Source organism: Prionailurus viverrinus, chromosome C2, assembly GCF_022837055.1.
Source record: "Prionailurus viverrinus isolate Anna chromosome C2, UM_Priviv_1.0, whole genome shotgun sequence".
Taxonomy (NCBI): domain Eukaryota; kingdom Metazoa; phylum Chordata; class Mammalia; order Carnivora; family Felidae; genus Prionailurus; species Prionailurus viverrinus.
This window is the reverse complement of record NC_062569.1, coordinates 147,205,383-147,223,395: the sequence shown is the minus strand read 5'-3', so window position 1 is coordinate 147,223,395 and position 18,013 is coordinate 147,205,383. Positions and strand designations below refer to the sequence as shown.

At 47.1% G+C, this 18,013-nt stretch overlaps 1 protein-coding gene across 4 annotated transcripts in view; it reads right to left on the bottom strand.

The window, feature by feature from the left end:
- Window positions 1-2,565, bottom strand: part of EVA1C (eva-1 homolog C) — a 75,950-nt gene extending 73,385 nt beyond the window's left edge. For 3 of the 4 annotated variants that reach the window (XM_047876039.1, XM_047876040.1, XM_047876038.1), the window contains exon 1: window positions 1,878-2,565. In XM_047876039.1, the coding sequence (XP_047731995.1) occupies window positions 1,878-2,037 (160 nt within the window). In that variant the 5' untranslated portion in view covers window positions 2,038-2,565. The remainder of the gene's footprint in view (window positions 1-1,877) is intronic. The other variant, XM_047876037.1, reaches the window with a different exon arrangement.
- Window positions 2,566-18,013: the final 15,448 nt, after the last annotated feature.

Sequence of the window (18,013 nt, the reverse complement as noted above, 5' to 3'; positions counted from 1 at the left end):
GGTCTCTGGTGAGCAAAGGTGATTAGAGGAAAGAATGGGGGCTACTTGTGGATGGACCTGGCATTATCACCACCTACTGCGGACTCAACGAGTTTTCAACCCTGGAATTCAAGTTCACACCGAAAGCAGAAGGAAATATTTTCCATCATTTGTATCATTTAGAAGAACATGTATCAAAATATCCATTTCCCTCGGGATATAGTCCCTCTGTGACAGCCAAAGCACTATAATGTACAATGTAATGTACAGAATACAGACAATTCCTAATGTGGGTGATAACCTGCAGGCTGCCGGGAGTATTGCAACTGCTTCACTAAAGACAGAGTGTCTATAATCTGTGAAAACAATATAATGGTCACACCGCGATTTACCTAAAGCGCTATTTTTTCAGTTGCAATGATGTCACACACGCAAAAAGGGCTTGTCAGCGTTCAATTCTTTCCTTACTAGTCAGAGCTACAGGGTGGCTGAATCAGAATTGCTCTCCATAGCTGAAATCAGCAAATATAAAACTTTTCTAGCAGCCAAGAAAGTTCTATTACCACCAAAAAAAAAAAAAAAAAAAAAAGTCAATAGCACTTGAAAAGCATTTCCCTTGCACATTTACCACAGCATTCTGACCCTGTGGTGCTCGATTTTAAGGACCACGGTTTGCTTGCCAAATAGGCATATCTTGGCTTCCTTCGCTAGGTAGAAACACTGCCTTGATATTAAATATTCAAAGCAAAGAACCTCTGACCCAAGGGCTCTCAGCTAACAATGACATTCTCTGTAAGTAAACTAGAAACCCAACTCAGCTTCTGGTTTGCCAGTGTTCTCTGCTGTGTATTAGTCTACTGCAGGACAGGGTGAGCAGTGACTCCGTTTACCATGATTGGATTGCAAAAGTCCCTGCAGGCAAAAGCCTAAACTTGGCAGAAGATCCCTGGAGAAGGGGGGGGGGGGGGGGGAGTGCGGTTCAGAGCTGCCTCCTGGGGTGGGCAGGGGCTGGGAAAGGGTGAAGGCATCCAGCCTCACCAGAGGGAGACCCAGGTCTGTTACAACTGTAAGGACTTTGTTACTCTAAGCAAGTGCAGCGGTAACATAAGAATGTGGCTCCTACAACCATCATCAACACAGAAACTTCTCTCACTTTGTGGTGCCACACCTACAGCCCCAGAACTGAGATAAGCTGTGGGAGCTTTGGTCTGAGTCTCCCAGAAGAAAAGCCTCACCGTTTACTGGGAGGAGAAAAGCATTTTTGTTAAGAAGCCTGGGACTGGAGGGTGGAGGGCAGGTACCATCTGGCAGTAAAGACCCAGAGTCTCCGTTCCGTACATTTCTCCTCATCCGGCACACAGACCTCCCGCCCGGCTGGCTTCCCATCCCTGCCTGCCGGCGCAGACTTCAGGTCAGATGTCCCCAGGACTAGTGTCCTTACATGGGCACCCTGGAGGCTGGCTGGGGCGCACCCGGGCTACCCGGGTTTGCGAGTGGCAAACCAAGTGAAACTCCTCCGATCACAACACGTGTATTTTACAGCGCTGGGTGCGGCACAGGGCACAGCTTAAGGGGCCTCCAGGGGACACACATCCTTCAGAGGCGGGAACCCGATGCTGGGACCCGAGGCCGGGAATTTGACGAGATAAACACCGGGGCAAGAAACTCCAAATGTTACCCATCCTTCCTTGGGGAGGGGAGGGACTCCTCTGCCATCGCTCCACACGGAGCCACCTCTGCCAAGGGCTCACACCAGGCAAGAAAACTGGCTATGAGCGTGCCTCAACTTCAATCCACCCCGTCTGTGCTCCCTGGGGAGGCTGCCCCCAGCCGAGGTATCACCTGAGCGCACCGCAGCGCGGCGCCGGGGGCGCAGGACGAGGGAGGGCGCTTCTTACCAGAGAAGTCCGTGAGCGCTGAGATCTCTTTGGAACAGACCAGGACAGTGCAGTAGAAGAGGCGCAGGAGCTGCCCGGGAGGCTCTACCTGCCTGCGGAGTCCAGGATGCTGCGCGGGCTGCGGCGCGGGCGGCGGGCGCGCATGGACCGGCAGAAGCATGGTGCCCGGCGCGATCCAGCGCGGGCGCGGGCCGGGGGCTCGATGGGGGTCCCTGGGCGGAGGGCAGCGTCACATGGCGAAGCGAGTCAGTGGCCAGCGGCTCCGTGGCCCCCCGCCACCTCCCGCTCAGGCTGCCAGAGCCTCTTCCCGGCGCAGGCCGGTACCGGCTCCCCAGCAAAGGGGAGGGGGCGGAGAAGTGGGGCGGGGCGAGGAGCCCCGGGAAGGATCCGCGTAGTTTCCCCGAGAGGAAATCTCCGCTGCCGCCCCGCGGGAGGAAACCGGTGGGGGTGGGTGGGGGTGGGGGGGTGTTGGCGAAGGGAAAGTGCAGCCTTAGCGCGCCCGGCGGGCTGCGGAGGCCGGTCCCTGGCGAGCCGCCCGCCGCGGAGGGCGCCCCCAACAGCGCGCCGAGGGCCGCGCAACTTGAGCGCCTTCCACGCCTGGGTCCCCGCCCCGGAGACGGCCCGGCACCCCTGGCCCGGCCCGCGCTGGCCCGGTGCCAGCCTCGCCCTGGCTGCCGGAGGAGCGCGGCCGGTGCCCGTGACGCACTTTGGAGCCAGCGCCGCGGGTTGAGCCCAGGAGCCCCCGGGGTGGGGCCGAGGCAGGGGCCGCGAGAAGGTGGGGTCTTGGAGGTGTGTGACTACAGAACCGACGTCCCTGCGACCTGCTGCGCGCCTCGCAGTAGAATCACCAAGCACGCACAGTTCTCCCCATTTCTTGGAAGAGGAGACTGAGACTCCGCGCTTTGCCGGAGCTAAAGCAGCCAGGACGCGAACGAGTGGGCGAGCGCGGGGTTGGGGGAGGGGGGTTCAAAATGGGTCAGAAGACTCCAGAGCCGGTTTCTTCTGGTTGGGACTGTGCGCTTCCTTTGGGTACTGGTTGTCCGCAGCGCTCAGAGGATCTGACACTGGCCGGGCATAAATAGCCACCGAGCGCTAATAATTGGGCTTTGTTTTAAAATGGGCCACCGCATCTTTCTGAACCTCTCGATTACGCGCAGTGTGACCCAGGCCCAGCCCGTGGGCGAGGAACGGGTTGTGTGGCCGGGACTCGGATACATAGAGGACAAGTGCGTGGGAAGGCATGTGGACTCGTGGCTTCGCGCGGGGTACGGGTACCTGGGGCTCCAGCGACCCAAACCCCCTCGGACAGGCCAGTAGACGCGGGAGGCAGGGAGGAGGGCTGGGCGGGCGGGCGCTCGGCACAAAGTGTTCCCGAACACCGCGGGGAGGCCCTGCCAAGTTCTCGGCGGGCCTGACGCGGAAACGTAGATAATGAGGCCCAAGGGCGGGACCAGGCGCACTGCCCCAGCGGGCTCCCAGATGCGCTGTGAGGGCCGCACGGTACGGCGGCGGGGAGGCCTGGAGAGAAAACACCAAGACGCGCTGATCTACCCGTGGGACCCTCGTAGAGATACGCGAAAGGATCCGGGGGCGGGGCTGGGTGACTGGAGTCCCACAGTGCTCCAGCAGGAGCAAGGCCAGAGGACTTGGTATTTCCCTCCCCTTCCTGCCTGCCCGGAGGTGGGGTGGCAAATGCTAAACCTCCATATACGTTCAGGGGGACCCACTCTACTAGGCACGATGAGTTTCAAATTCTGTATTAAAATACTCAGCCTTCTTGGGGTGCCTGCCTGGCTCAGTCGGTAGAGCATGTAACTCCTGGTCTCCGGGTTGTGAGTTTGAGCCCCACATTGGGTGTGGCGACTACTTAAATTTTTTTTTTTTTTAGTATTTTCAAAAAAGGACTCAACCTTCTCGATAACTTTTGGCTGTAACTATTAGTGTGCACGTTCTAGGTTGGGGAAACTGAGGTGGGAAGGTAGGTAGGGATGCATAGCACTTAGCAGCCACCCTGTAAGTAACGTTTGCTCAATACCCAGGTCCCTCATGTAGTTTCCATCCCATCTGTTCACCCATCTGGTTGGGTATGAGCTGGTGTGTGCTGGGGAAGCTGGCACAGGAAGAGAACCTGGCTTCCACAGAGCTGGGGGGCTGCCCCCACTGTCTTGAAGGCATAAACTGGCTTTCTAGATGCCGGTGTGGGCTCTCTTACTAACTGTGCACCCCCAGGTTTCCTTGTCTGTAAAGTCTCAGACTTGTGATGCTTTAATTAGTTGGTACAGGTGACATGGGTAAGACAGGGCCTGGAACGAGGAAATGCTCAGTCCATATTAGTCATTATTGCAGACAGGAAGACAGTGATTGGACAATCAGGAACTAAAAGAGGCCAGGGAACAAAAGAGGCAGAGCCGAGTGGGAGGGAGAGAGGTGTTAGGGGCTTTTTAAATTAAAAAGAAAATGTTTTATTGAAGTATAGTTGACATAGCACGTTTTGTTAGTTTCAGGTGCACAACATAGTGATTTGACAATACGTGTGTTACAAAACGCTCACCTCCGTAACTATAGTCGCCATCTGTCCCCCTGTGTTGCTACAATGTTATCGACTATATTCCCGGTACTGTACTTTTCATCTCCATGACTGATTTATGTTATAACTGGGAGTTTGTACCCTTTAATGAGCTTTACCTACTTCACTCATACCCCCAGCCCTCTCCCTTCCGGCAACCACTGATCTGTTCCCTGTATTTATGAGTCTGTTTCTCGTGTTTTGTTTGTTCCTTTGTTTCGTTTTTAAGGTAAGGTGAGTAAGATGAGAAGAGTTGGCCAAGCCACAGCTAGCCAAAGCTGGGTGTCTGGGAGGGCGAACATTTTAGAAAAAAAGGGGCCAGCATGTGTGAAATCCAAAAGGAGCATGGCTCCGTAGAAGAATGGAGAAAAGTTTAGAGGGAACCGGGCAGAGATGAGAGGGTGGACATGGTGAAGCGGACAGGTTGTTGGCAGCCAGAGCTCAGGGATCCAGAGACTTTGGTGAGCACTTCCGTTTTTACCCCAAGCCCTTGTGAGCATTGCCATCGGTATCATAAGCCACCAAAAGGTTGTTAGCCGGTGAGGGAGGTGACCAGGTGTGCGTTGGGAAAACATTGGGCCGGCTGCTGAGTGCCCCTGGACTGGAGGAGTCAAAAGTGGGTCTGTGGATTTTTATACCCCAAAGAAGTGAAAACAGGGACTCAAACAGGTACTTGTAAGCCACCATTCACTGCAGCATTATTCACAATAGCCCAGACGCAGAGGCCACCCTAGTGTCCATCATCAGATGAATGGATAAAGAAAATGTGGAATAGTATTCAGCCATTAAGTGGAATGACCTCTGGCACCTGCTACAACATGGATGAACCTTGAAAACATTATGCCAGGGGAACTAAGCCAGACGCAAGATGATAAACATTGTATGATTCCACTTACGTGAAATATCTAGAAAACGCAGATTCACAGAGACAAAGTAGAGGTTCCTAGGAACCGCGAGAAGGCAGAATGGAGAGTTATTGCTTCATGGGTACAGAGCTGTTGTTTGTCGTGATGAAAGAGTTCTGGAAATAGATAGTGGTGATGGTTGCACAACGTTGTGAATGTAATGAACGCCACTGAATGGTACACTTCAAATGGTAAATTCTATAGGTTTTTCCAACTTCAAAAAATTAACAATGTATTCCATCAAATCATCAAAACTGTGTGCTTTAAATGGGTGAGTTGTATGGTGTGTGAATTATATCTCTGTAAGGCTGTTGTTGTTGTTTTCAAATCTAACAAGAACATCAGAGTTGGTCCGAGAGGGATGGCCAGGGGGAAGTGTCGCCAGGAGGCTATGGCTGTGCTTTGGGCTGGGGCTTTGCGGGCGCAGAGAGAAGGGGCAAGTGGCCAAATTGGAAAGGCATTGGGAGGGGGTGGATAGTGCTGGATGACCAGGCGGCTGTGGGACACGGGACGAGGGACCCTGAAGAGAAACTCCAGCTGCCCTCGGCTTTGCCCTTAAGCTGCTTGCTGTTAAGCCAGACTGTAGTCCTAATCTGATCTCTTTAAGGATTTTGGAAGCTTGGATGCCTGGGTGGCTCAGTCGGCTAAGTATCCAACTTTTTATTTTAGCTCAGGTCATGACCTCACAGTTTGTGGGTTCGAGCCCTCCATCGGGCTCTGTGCTGACACCGTGGAGCCTGCTTGGGATGCTGTCTCTCCCTCTCTCTCTCTCTCTTTCCCTCCCCCTTCTCAAAATAGATAAATAAACTTTAAAAAGAAGAATTTTGGAATCTTGCAAGAAAATCAAAGAATTCCATTTATCTTCCTCTCTGGACCCCACACTTCCAAGTCCCTTTATGCCCCGAACCAAATGGAAACCGGTTACTGCCTATGCCCATTCCCTCTCTGTAAATATCGTACAAACACCTCAACCCTGGGGCACCGTATAAACTCTAAGGACAGGAAGATGGGAAGAAAGCACGCACTTCAAAGACAAGGAAACTCTTGTAAAAATCAATCTGGGGCATGAAGAGCAACCTTTCCACCAAGACAATTTTCCCCTGAACTCTTTCTCCTATGATGAAATTTTAAAAATCACGAGTAATCACAGCCACTTGGGTAATTCAGCACTACTGCGGGAGCTGGAATCAAAGCAAATGTAGTCCGAGGAGAATGAGCCAAACAACAGTGCTCCTTAAATGTCAATACTCACAGCAGCCCTTTGAGATACGTACTAACCAGGACCAACTGCGTCATTTACTGGTCTAATGCAAAATGAAAGCGAGGGTTTTGTATTCAAAAATAATTAAGAGTTTCAAGATAGTGATAGCAGAGCATTAAGACAAACATGGGTGGGGGGCACGTGGGTGACTCAGTCTGTTAAGCATCTGACTCTTGGTTTTGGCTCAGGTCGTGATCTCACGGTCTGTTGGTTCAAGCCCTGCATCAGGCTCTGCGCTGACAGTGCGGTCAGTGCAGAGCCCGCCTGGGAGTCTCTCTCTCTTTCAAAATAAATAAATAAACATTAAAAGAAACCTACAAAGACACAGAAAGCAGGGATGGATGCTGGTACGGAGTAAAAGTGTTCCTTTCTATGCCATGGCACCATTGGATAGTCTTGACCCTCCTTGCACGCATGTGAGAACTGCCTCTGCACCTGCCACATTTATTCTGGGTGAAAGGCACCTGTGCAGGACATTGTAAGTTCCGTGCCTTTTTTCTTCTTCTTCTTTTGAAGCAATCCTGCCCCTTCTTTCCAGCTCTAAGGAGCATTCCTATTTTCCTTCCTTTGGAGACCCTGGCTACTTCCCTCTCCACGGAGGCAAGCCTATTTTGGAGGCTGTTTGTGTGCTGTGTGCTCAGACTCCAGTCCTGAGCCTGACCTCTCTCCTGGGCCATCAAGGTAAGGCTTTGGGCTTTCAACAAAGACAGGCTGTAGCCGTCCTCAGAAGACATAAGCCACCATTTGTCAGCCTCAAAGAAACCAACCTTTCAGCTCAGCAGAGTGAGGCCGAATGTTGTCCAGAGCTAAAAAGGCTTATTTTTAGAAAGCAACAAATGGTGGTTTGTTTATAGAGCTGGCACCAAAGAGCCACATCAATAGCAAAGAGTCTGCTCACTAAAACTGAAAGCTGGGGGGTGCACTAGGAAGGTTGTGTAGGGAATGTTTGGGCCCAGAAGCCTGTGGAAGGAGGCCTTTAAGAATATGCGCACAGAACTGATGTCTGTATGACAGTCCATTCAAAGTCAAAGGCATCAAGGGCAATAATGTCTACATTGCCATGCCTGGAGGCATTTAACCTCCCTGCCTTCATTGTTCCACATCTGCAAAATGAAAAGCTTGGACCATAAAGTCCACTGTGGCTCTGAAAGCCCGTAGCCTATTTAAATTAGATGTGGAATTTCAGAAAATTGGGCTAAGTCTATACTGATTCCTTGACATTCCTTGATGTTTTCTCAAATACGTATTTTCGTTCATTTTTTTTTTGTATATGCTATCTGTTTGTTTCTATGTGAATCATATTTTTTATCTTTCTTAAAGAAGAAAAGCAGCACAAGCAAACTTCTGGGGCTTCTTGGAGCATTGTGGATGATTGGTTGGAATCTGATCCGTGGGAGTTTTCAGGGTGAAAATTCCCAAACATGCAAAGCGGTAAACTCAATTCCTGAAGGGGAGCAGACCCTTCCCCCGCAAGATGTGAAGGTGCTGGGTTCCCACGGAAGCTCTAAGGCTTTCCTGCTGCCTTCTAGCAAGCGCTACAGGAAGCCAGATCTGCCTGAGAGAGACCGTAGTCTGCTCCAGGGACCCCTAACCGCCTCTCCACCCTCTTGTCTCCTCCTCCCTTCCCTGTTGGGGACCAGGCACCCTCCCTCCCCAGCTCTCCATCAGAAAGGAAAGTGTACTGATGGAAGGAAACTGTAGTATGCTGGAAAGAAGCACATAAACTAAGCTTGCCCTGCAGGCTGGCACAACCTAAGGCAATGGTGAATTGTATGGGTTTTGTGTTCGGAGTTTGCGCACACAGGTTCGAATCCTAGCTCCGCCAGTACGGACTCTAGCGGAAGGTGGTGCCGTTTAGAGCTAATGTAGCTGAAAGACTAATCAGAGTAGAGGCCTCATAGGTGGTAGCCGTGATAATAAGTGTAACCGTTTCAGGGACTTAGTGAATTATTATTTATTGAGCAGAAGACAGTGTTTGATTCCCATTTGAGCCCCTGGGAATGTCTTCGTGATCAAATATACTTTTCCTTCTTAGACTATAATTAAAATGTTTTCCAACTTGTTCCTTTCAATAACAGTGCCCCTGGTCCCCTGGTGGGACCCTGGAATGGGTTTAATTAGCAGAATTTAGTTTTCCTTTTCCTGTGAACTGACTAGGACACTCTCCCCAATCCTGGTTTTTGACTATTCCCTTCTTCCCCCCACCTCTGATCCACTCTGTCAGTCTCCTCAGGCTTGGCTCACCTCCTCACCCTCTTCCTCTGCCTGGAGGTGTCCCTGTTCCCAACCCTCTGTGATACACCCGAGTTCTTGGGACCGGGCTTTCCTTCAAAATGGCAGCCAAATCTGACACCAGCTCTTCAAAGCGTCAAAGGTCTGACACCGTAGATATAGATATAAATATACTTAGATAGATATTACTTTTGTGGTGATAAAATGCACATGACATAAAATTTAATGTCTTAACCATTTTGTAAGTGCAAAGTTCAGTGACATCAAGTACGTTCACATAGTTGTGAAACCGTCTCTCCCTCCATCTCCAGCACTCTCCATCTTGCAATCCTGAGACTCCGTTCCCATTAAATACTAACTCCCCGTTCCCCCCCTCCCTCCAGGGCCTGACAACCACTATTCTACTTTTTGTCTTTAGGAGTTTGACTAATTCAGATGCTCGTATAAGTAGAATCATACAGCATTTGTCGCTTTTGTGACTGGTCTGTTTCACGTAGCAGTATGTCCTCAAGATTCATCCGTGCCTTAGCATGTGTCAGCATTTCCTTCTTTCTCATGGCTGAGGAACATTCCATCGTATGTATGTACCACATTACCATCTCTAGTGACATCGTCTCTCCCCTAAAGCAGAAAAGGGGATGGTCAGTTTCCCCCTTGGTCAACAGCAGTAAAAACCCTTCAGCAAAAGTCTCAGGGAGGTGAGGGATTGGCCGGGAGGCCCAGGACTGTTGCACAGGCTCCGGGAAAGGAGAAAGCTGGAGCTTCAGGAGGTTCAATTACCGCTTGCCAAAGAAATGCCGCCAGCAACTGTCAATGGCGCCCTCTGTAGGCGAGAATCTTAATTTTTTCTTAGTAATGGTGACAGGAGCCCATGAACTCCAAAAATAAATTTTTTTATTGTGGCAAAATACACATCACACAACATTTACATTTTAGCCATTTTTAAAGGTATAGTTTAGTGGTATTAAGCGCTATCACTTCTATCCACCTCCAGAACTTTTTCATTCTCCAAAACTGTGAGATACTATACACGTTAAACACGAACTCCCCATTTTCCCTCCCCTCAGTCCTTGGCAATTCCCATTCTACTTTCTGTGCCTAATGCTTTGACGACTCTAGAGTGGAGTCCCATATGAGTGGAATCATACAATATTTGCCCTTTTGTGACTCGCTTATTTCACTTAGTATAGTGTCTTCAACGTTCATCCATGTTGTAGCAAATGTCGGAATGTCTCTCCTTTTTGATGTGGACTAATATTCCATTGTATGGACCTATCACATTTTGTTTATCCAGTCATCTATCCATGGAACTTAGGTGGCTTACACCGCATTGGTTACTGTGAATAATGAACATGGGTATAAAAAAAAAAATGGTTTTAATTTAAATTATCATTCCCAAGATAAAGGGTAAAGCTACCAAAAGGAAAACAAATACAAGTCCGTTGACAGGAATTCAGAATCAACAAAAGTGATTTCCAATTAAGGGTACAGAGCAGAGATTCCAGAACTTTTTCAGTTCATGGTATCCTGAGTGTCTCAGTGATTTTGCATAGAGCCTCTAGGTCAAAACAAACAAAAATCTGAACTGCTCTGTTAAGTAGCTAGATCCAAACTTAATAAGTATTTATGTTCCAACAATTAAGTAGTTGTTTGAAAAAAACACACATTTATTGAAAGAAAATGTTTTGTTTTTGTTTTCGAGAGAGAGAGTGTGAGCAGGGGAGAGGGGCAGAGGGAGAGAGGGAGAATCTTAAGCAGGCTCCACGCTCAGCACAGAGTTCGACGTGGGGCTTGATCCCACGATTGTGAGATCATGACCTGAGCTGAAATCAAGAGTCTTCCGCTTAACCGACTGAGCCAGCCAGGTGCCCCCCCCCAAAAATCCATTTGTATTTTGTTCTTATCTAACCACCATTATTTACTAGTGAGGTATGTGCACCTGTTGGGCATGTTGCTAACTCTCCAACCTTGAAATCAGATTGGACACCGCCATCTTTATTTTCTGCCCTATGTTGTTTTTTCTCGGTACTTGCTTTTTATCAAAATCGGGCGCTTCACTGACTGAGCCACGCAGGTACCCCTAGCACCAAATTTAAATGGCTAAGTGGGACAAACAGTTCTGAGACTGTTCTCCCATCGCTGATTAATTTAGGGGTGGTACGTATTCAGGTTTGTATTCATTTAGCCTTCTGAATGTTCTGGACAGACTTGGTGACCTTGCCAGTTCCGGCAGCCTTCTTGGCCACTGCTTTGATGGCACCCACATCACCGTCTCTCTCATGTCAGGAACAGCAAAATAACGCAGAGGAGGGTAGTCAGAGAAGCTCTCAACACACGTGCATTTGTCAGCAATCGTATCAACAATGGCTGCATCAACTGATTTCAAGACTTTGGAGCCATCTTTCTGCTTTTTCCCTGAACAGCCATCAATCGCCTTCAGCTCAGCACATTCACAAAGCAGTGGGAGCTACGCGACCATCCAGCACAGGTGTGTAGCCAGCACTGATTTGGCCTCGATGGTTCAGGATAGTCACCTGGGTCACACCACCAGCTGCTTAGATTGGTGGGTCATTTTTGCTGTCATCAGCGAGGTTGCCATGATGAACATTTTTGACAGACACGTCCTTGGCATTGAAGTCCCTGTTGTCCCCGGGAAGAGCTCCTGGCAAAGCTTCATGGCACATTTCAACACATTTGACTTCAGCTGTAATGTTGACTGGAGCAAAGGTGACCGACCACCATCTCAGGTTCCAGAACACCAGACTCCACTAGGTCCACGGGGACAGTACTAGCACCTCCAATTTTGTGGACATCCTGGAGGGGCAGACAAAAGAGCTTGCCAGGTGGATGAGTTGTGGCAGACGCAATACAGAATTTCCAGCAGCGTGGTTCCACGGGCATTGCCATCTTTGGGGGTGACTTTCCACCCCTCGAACCAAGGCATGTTAGCACTTGCCTCCGGCACATTGTCACCATTCCAACCAGAAATTGGCACCGAGGCTACAGTGTCGGGGTTATAGCCAACTTTTTAAATGTAGGTGCTGACTTCCTTAGCGATTTCCACATGCCTCTTCTGGCTGAAGAAATTCACCTTGTTAACACGGACAATTAGTTGCATCACGCCCAGTGTGTAAGCCCGAGGGCACGCTCTCAGATCTGCCCGTTCTTGGAGATACTGCTTCAAATTCACCGACACAGCAACAATCGGGACCCCACAGTCAGCTCGAGATGTGCCGCGATCACGTTTTTGATAAAGTCTCTGTGTCCTGGGACATCAACGCTGGTCACATAATACTTGTCTCCAGTTTCTGTGGAGAGCTATCAGTGGTGATACCAACTCAGGTTCAGCTCTCAGTTTATCCAAGACCCAGGCACCTTGAAGGGCCTCTTTCCCATCTCAGCAACCTCCTTTTCAATTCTTCAACGATTTTTTGGTTGATCCCACCACATGTGTAGATCAGATGGCCAGTCGTGGTGGACTTGCCTGAATCTACACGTCCAATGATGACCCTGCTGATAGGAATCTTTCCCTTCCCACTTGGCTGAGATTCAGCGGTGGTTTCCACCACACCTCTGTTCTGGTGGCCAACCCGTGACAAAAAAGGGGTGTCATCGTCACCATGCACCAAGTTGCTATATATGCATAGGCATAGGTCTTTGTTTTGGATAAACTTCCTATGTTGGAATATTCTCGATTTACAGAAAAGTTGAAAAGAGAAGGATTCTGTATACTCTCACCCAGTTCCCTCTAATACTTGTATTTTTCACACTTCTACGATACGTTCGATAAAACTAAGAACCCACATGCGTACACTGCTATTAACTAAACTCCCGACTTTATTTGTAGTTCACCAGCTTTTCTCTCAGGGTCTTTTCTCTGTTCCAGATCCAGCCCAGGGTATCATGTGCTTTTAGTTATCGTATCTCCTGAATCTCATCTGATCTGTGACAATTTCCAAGTCTTTCCTTATTTTTCATGGCCTTGACAGTTTGAAAGAGCACAGGTGATGTATTTTTTAGACTGTCCTTCAATTTAGATTTATTTGACATCTTTCATGTGACAGGGCTGGGTTATGGGTTTGGGGAAAGAGACTGTGAAGGTGATGTCCTTGTCATCATGTCACAACAAGGGGACAAGATAGCAACAGAACTTATCACTGGTGATGTTAGCCTTGATCACGCAGTTAAGGTAGTGTTTACCGTGTTTCTCCACAATAAAGCACCAATTTCCCTCTTTCCTAATCTAATCTTTGGAAGTTACTCAGTATACGTCTACACTGGGGGAGGTGGAGGGAGAGTGTGAATTAAGCTCCATTTCTTGGAACAGGGAGTATCTACGTATATTATTTGGATTACTTGTATAAGAAAGATTTGTAAGGAAACTTGGTTTGTAAGGAAGATTTTCTCCCCAATTGGTTTATTTTTGCAATCATTTTTATATCATTTTATATTACATCATTTTATATCATTTTATATTATATAGACTTATGTATATTTATTTTATACCTTAGGTGATAATCGAATACTATATTCATTATTTAGTCACTCATATTATTTTATTGGGAATTATTTCCGATTGGTTCCTGTGTCCCTCTGACATATTCCCTCTCCCTTGCTATTTTTTTTTCTCCAGCATTTTCTACTTTATGGTACTACAAGATGCTCCAGGCTTATTTTGTGTGTGCTCTGTCCCAGCCTTAGAATCAGCCACTTCTCCAAGGAGTCATGGTTCCTTTTATTTGATAATGGTATTAAACCCCAAGTTCCGGGCACTGGGTATGCTAATTACTACCGGCCCCTTCAGTGAACAGAACTAAAAAATATGCGTATGTACCAACCCAGGTAGAACGTACCCATATACTTATTTCAGTATCTATCCATCTCTGTTTACATTAAGCTAAACATGAGATCATACTGATGTCTCTAACTCTAATCCAGTCCTACAGGGTTCATTCTAGCCCACCCTTCTCGATTATAGGTAACTTTCCTTTCCAGTAGTGGGAAGCGTGGCCCACATCTTCTCCCATCCGTTTACTGATTTCCTCAACCCCAGGATACATGAAAAGCAGTTTCAGAGTTGGTAACCCGTATTGCCGTAACACGGGTCTGTTTTTGAGTCTATATTCTGTTCTACTGGGCTATTTGTCTAGTCTTTTACCATTCCCTGTAGAATTTGATTATTAAAACTTTGACATATGTCTTCATACATGATAAGGAAGATCTCCTTATTCTTTTTGGCTTAGCCATTCACAGACCTTTGTCTTCCCGTACAAAGTAATCATGATTTTTTGAGTTTCCTAATTTTGATTGAAATGGCAATGGCTTTATAGTTTGATTTAGGAAGAGTTAACAAATTTGCAACATGAAGACTTTCTTCTACAGACACAGCATGCCTCTTTATTTAGTCAAATCTTTTACAATGTTCTCCTTAAACATGCTGTGCACTCTTTTTTAGTTTAATTCTGAGATAATTTACTGGTTTCCCCCACTCCCCTTCGTGAATGGTGTCTTGTTTTCTATTACATTTTTAAATTAGCTACTGCTAAAGTAGAGGGGACGATACTGACTTGGTAATTTAATCTCATATCTGACGACCTTGTGAAACTCTAGTTACTATTTCTGTTGAATATTCTAACTAGATGACAGTTTTATCTCTTTTCATTCTTTCATCTCTTTTTTGTCTTATGTCATCTCATCACCCAAGATCTTTAGTAATAGACAGTAGCATAAACAGTGGGTATCCCTATCTTTCCTATTGTCCCCTATCACAATTCAAGTGCATCTACAGTTTTTCTATTAACGCCTGATGATTGCTGCAGGCTTTGGGACATAGAGCCTTTATCAAGTTTTTTCTATTCCTAGTTTTATGTGAATTTAATAAATCATAGATTTTTTCAAAAAATAGATTTCAAAAAACCTTTTTTTTCAAAACAATATGCCTTTTCCCATCTATTGAGATAATAACTTGTTTTTCTGCTTTAATCCATTAATGTGGTTAATGACAGACATGATATTAAACCATCCTTGTATTTCTTTTTTTTTTCAATTTAAAAAAAAGTTTATTCATTTTTGAGAGACAGAGAGACAGAGTGTGAGCGGGGGAGGGGCAGAGAGAGAGAGAGGGAGACACAGAATCTGAAACAGGCTCCAGGCTCTGAGCTGTCAGCACAGAGCCTGACATGGGGCTCGAACCCACAGACAGTGAGATCATCGCCTGAGCAGAAGGCAGATGCTTAACTGACTGAGCCACCCAGGTGTCCCTTGTTTTTTTAAGTACAGTGTTGGTTCAGGTTGGCTAATATGTTATTTACACATATGTATGTCCACAAGTGAGATTAGCCCATCATTTTCTCACTTTGTGTTACCCTTAGCTAGTTTTGTATTTAAGTTCTATTAGCCTCAAAAAAGATACTGGGACACTTTCCTTCTCTCTTGTTTTATGGAGCAAACTGAATAAGATAAAGGTTATCTGTTTCCTAAAAGATTGGTAGAATTTACCTAAAAATTATCTGTACCTCGAGAAAGGCTTGATTATCACGTCATTTTATTTAATGATTGTTGGTTTATTCAAATTTTCTGGTGCCTTTTGTGCCAGTTTTGGTACGTTTGCTTTTTCTAGAAATGTATCCATTTCTTTTAGTTTTGAAAGTTTCGGGGATCGGTGTTTCTAATATTCTTTATTATTTAAAATCCTGCCAGTTTTGCTTACTTAATCTAAAAAACAAAAACAAATAGCTTTTGGTTTCTGGATATTCTTTAGTTTAGTGTTTGTTTTTTAAAATTCTCTTTGTAATTGATTTCTCTCCTCATCTTTGCTTCTTTTCCCTTCTATCTTTGGGTTGTTTCTGTTGTACTTTTTCCAATTCTTCATTTGAACATGTATTATTAGCTCATTTGTTTTCAATTTTTCTTGACTTCTGACAAAAATATTTTAAGCTATAAATTTTCCTCTAAGAACTGTGCCCTGCAGATTTTGCTGTATAAAGTGTTCCTTTTGTTGCATTCCAAATCTTTCATGATTTTCCAGATGCTTTCCAAGGATTACTTAGGAGAAGATTTTTTCTCCCTCCCAGCCTTATGGGATTAAAAAAAAAAAAACTATCTTCTTATTATCAAGGTTAAATTTTATTGCTTGGTGGCTAGAGAACATGGCCTGTAAATGTTGATTTTTTAAAAAAATTATGGGGGCCTCTTTTGTGGCCTAGAACATGGTAAATTTTATGTCTTTCAATGTTATTTCAAAAGAACATATATTCTCTATTCATGGGTATAAAGTTCTATTACTATCAACATGAATATATTGTTGTTACTCAAATTTTCTATATTTTCTAAAATTTCTGTGTGATGAGAAGACGGTAGGTAGACCAGTCTCCATAATACCCTTGAAATTATCATTTGATATTTTATTCTCTAAGTTGGGTGTGGGTTTTGCTACATTTTGCTGTTCAAAGAATAGGGCCGTCAATTCAATAACCTTGTATTTTGAGTGGTCTAGTCTAAGATTCTGGTCATTGACATAACACATGTTTATTGAGAACATGGCTCTTGTACCAGGATCAGTGCAGACTTCCTGAGTGGATTTGGAAGTATATTTTTAAAAATTGAGGGGCACCTGGGTGTCTCGGTTGGTTAAGTGTCTGACTCTTGATCTTGACTCAGGTCATGATCTCACTGGTCATGAGATCGACTCCTGCACTGGGCTCTGTGCTGACAGTGCAGAGCTTGCTTGAGATTATCTCTCTCCGTTCTCTCTGCCCCTCCTCCCATTGGCGCCCACTCTCTCTCCAAATAAATAAATAAACTTTTTAAAAAAGGCAATAAAGGAGAATAGAGGAGGGTGAGAAGAAGGGGAGTGAAAGATGGATAGGAAGAGCCCACATGAAAGGAAAGTATGAGTCATGTGAGGTCTGGGCAGAGTTTCAGAAGAAACAGCAAGTGCAATAGCCCCATAAAGGATACCAGCTTAGAATGTCATGGGGGCAGTGGTGTTTATCTTTAACAGAGCAGAGTGTTCTTCGGGACAAATAAAGCCCTTTCTCTCCATGAAGTCCTTTAATATAGAAAGCCATGTCACTACTTGGAAGTTTACTACTTGGAAGTTTGGTAAGCCTGATACATGAACGAGTGGGGTTAGGGATCTGGCATCAGTGACTCATGGCACTAGGCTGACTGAGTCTGAAGCCTCCATCCACACACTTCTGAGCCACTTTAAGTTTTTACCTACTCATTTAAACCTCTACTTTACTGCAAAGCATTTAATTCGGCTCTCAAGTCATTGACATCTTACAAGAACACAGAACTTTTTGTCCCCCGTCAAAGCAGTTTTTCGTACACAATGTATTACTTTCTCAGCTCAGGACAGCCCCAAAGATTAGGTAGGGCTGGCTCTGCTGGCTCCATTTCAAGGACGGGAACTTGGATGTGGAAGCCGCTGCACTATTCACGAAGGGTTTTCACAGAAGTTACGTCTCTCCTCGCACCTGCCTGGCCAGAAGGGCTCACGTCCTCCCATTAGTTTGGGGAAGCCTGGGATGGAGGCCAGTGTGGGGCGACATCCCACCAGACAAGCCGGTCTGGTTCGGGCTGTGAGACAAGGTGCGGTCAGAGTTAAGGGCACCTGCACGACCCTCGGCCCAGGTGCCAGAGGAAGACCTCCCGCTCAAGCCCGCCTGGCATTTAGCCAGGGGCAGTCACCCTCCCGGCCAACCCGAAGGCCCTTAAATAGGGAAAGCATCGAAGCCCGTTGTTTGACAAGAGAGTTCTTCTACCGGCAGCGTCAGGGCGCCCCAGGTCGAGAACTGATCCGACTGTGCAGCCGCTTAGCACCTGGGCTCGTGCCCCCAGGGAATGGAGAACCCAGGGGCTCCACCCGCCAAGACCCTCGAGAGAGCCGCTGGGGCAGGAGGGCTCCTCCTCACTGTGGCAGGGCGGTGTCGGTTCGTCCTAAGAAGCGAGCGAGCCAGCGTGAACAACAGAAACAGGAGAAACCTCGGGGTTCGGCGCCTGCAGCACCTCCCCGAACGGTGTCTAGCTTCCCGGCCGCCCGCCCTGGTTCAGGCCCCGCCCCGCCCCAGGCCACGCCCCTTCCGCCGGCCCCGTCGCGCAGGCCCGCCCCGACCTCCCACTGAGGCCCCGCCCCTTCCGCTGGTCCCGCCCCTTCCTGCGCACGTGT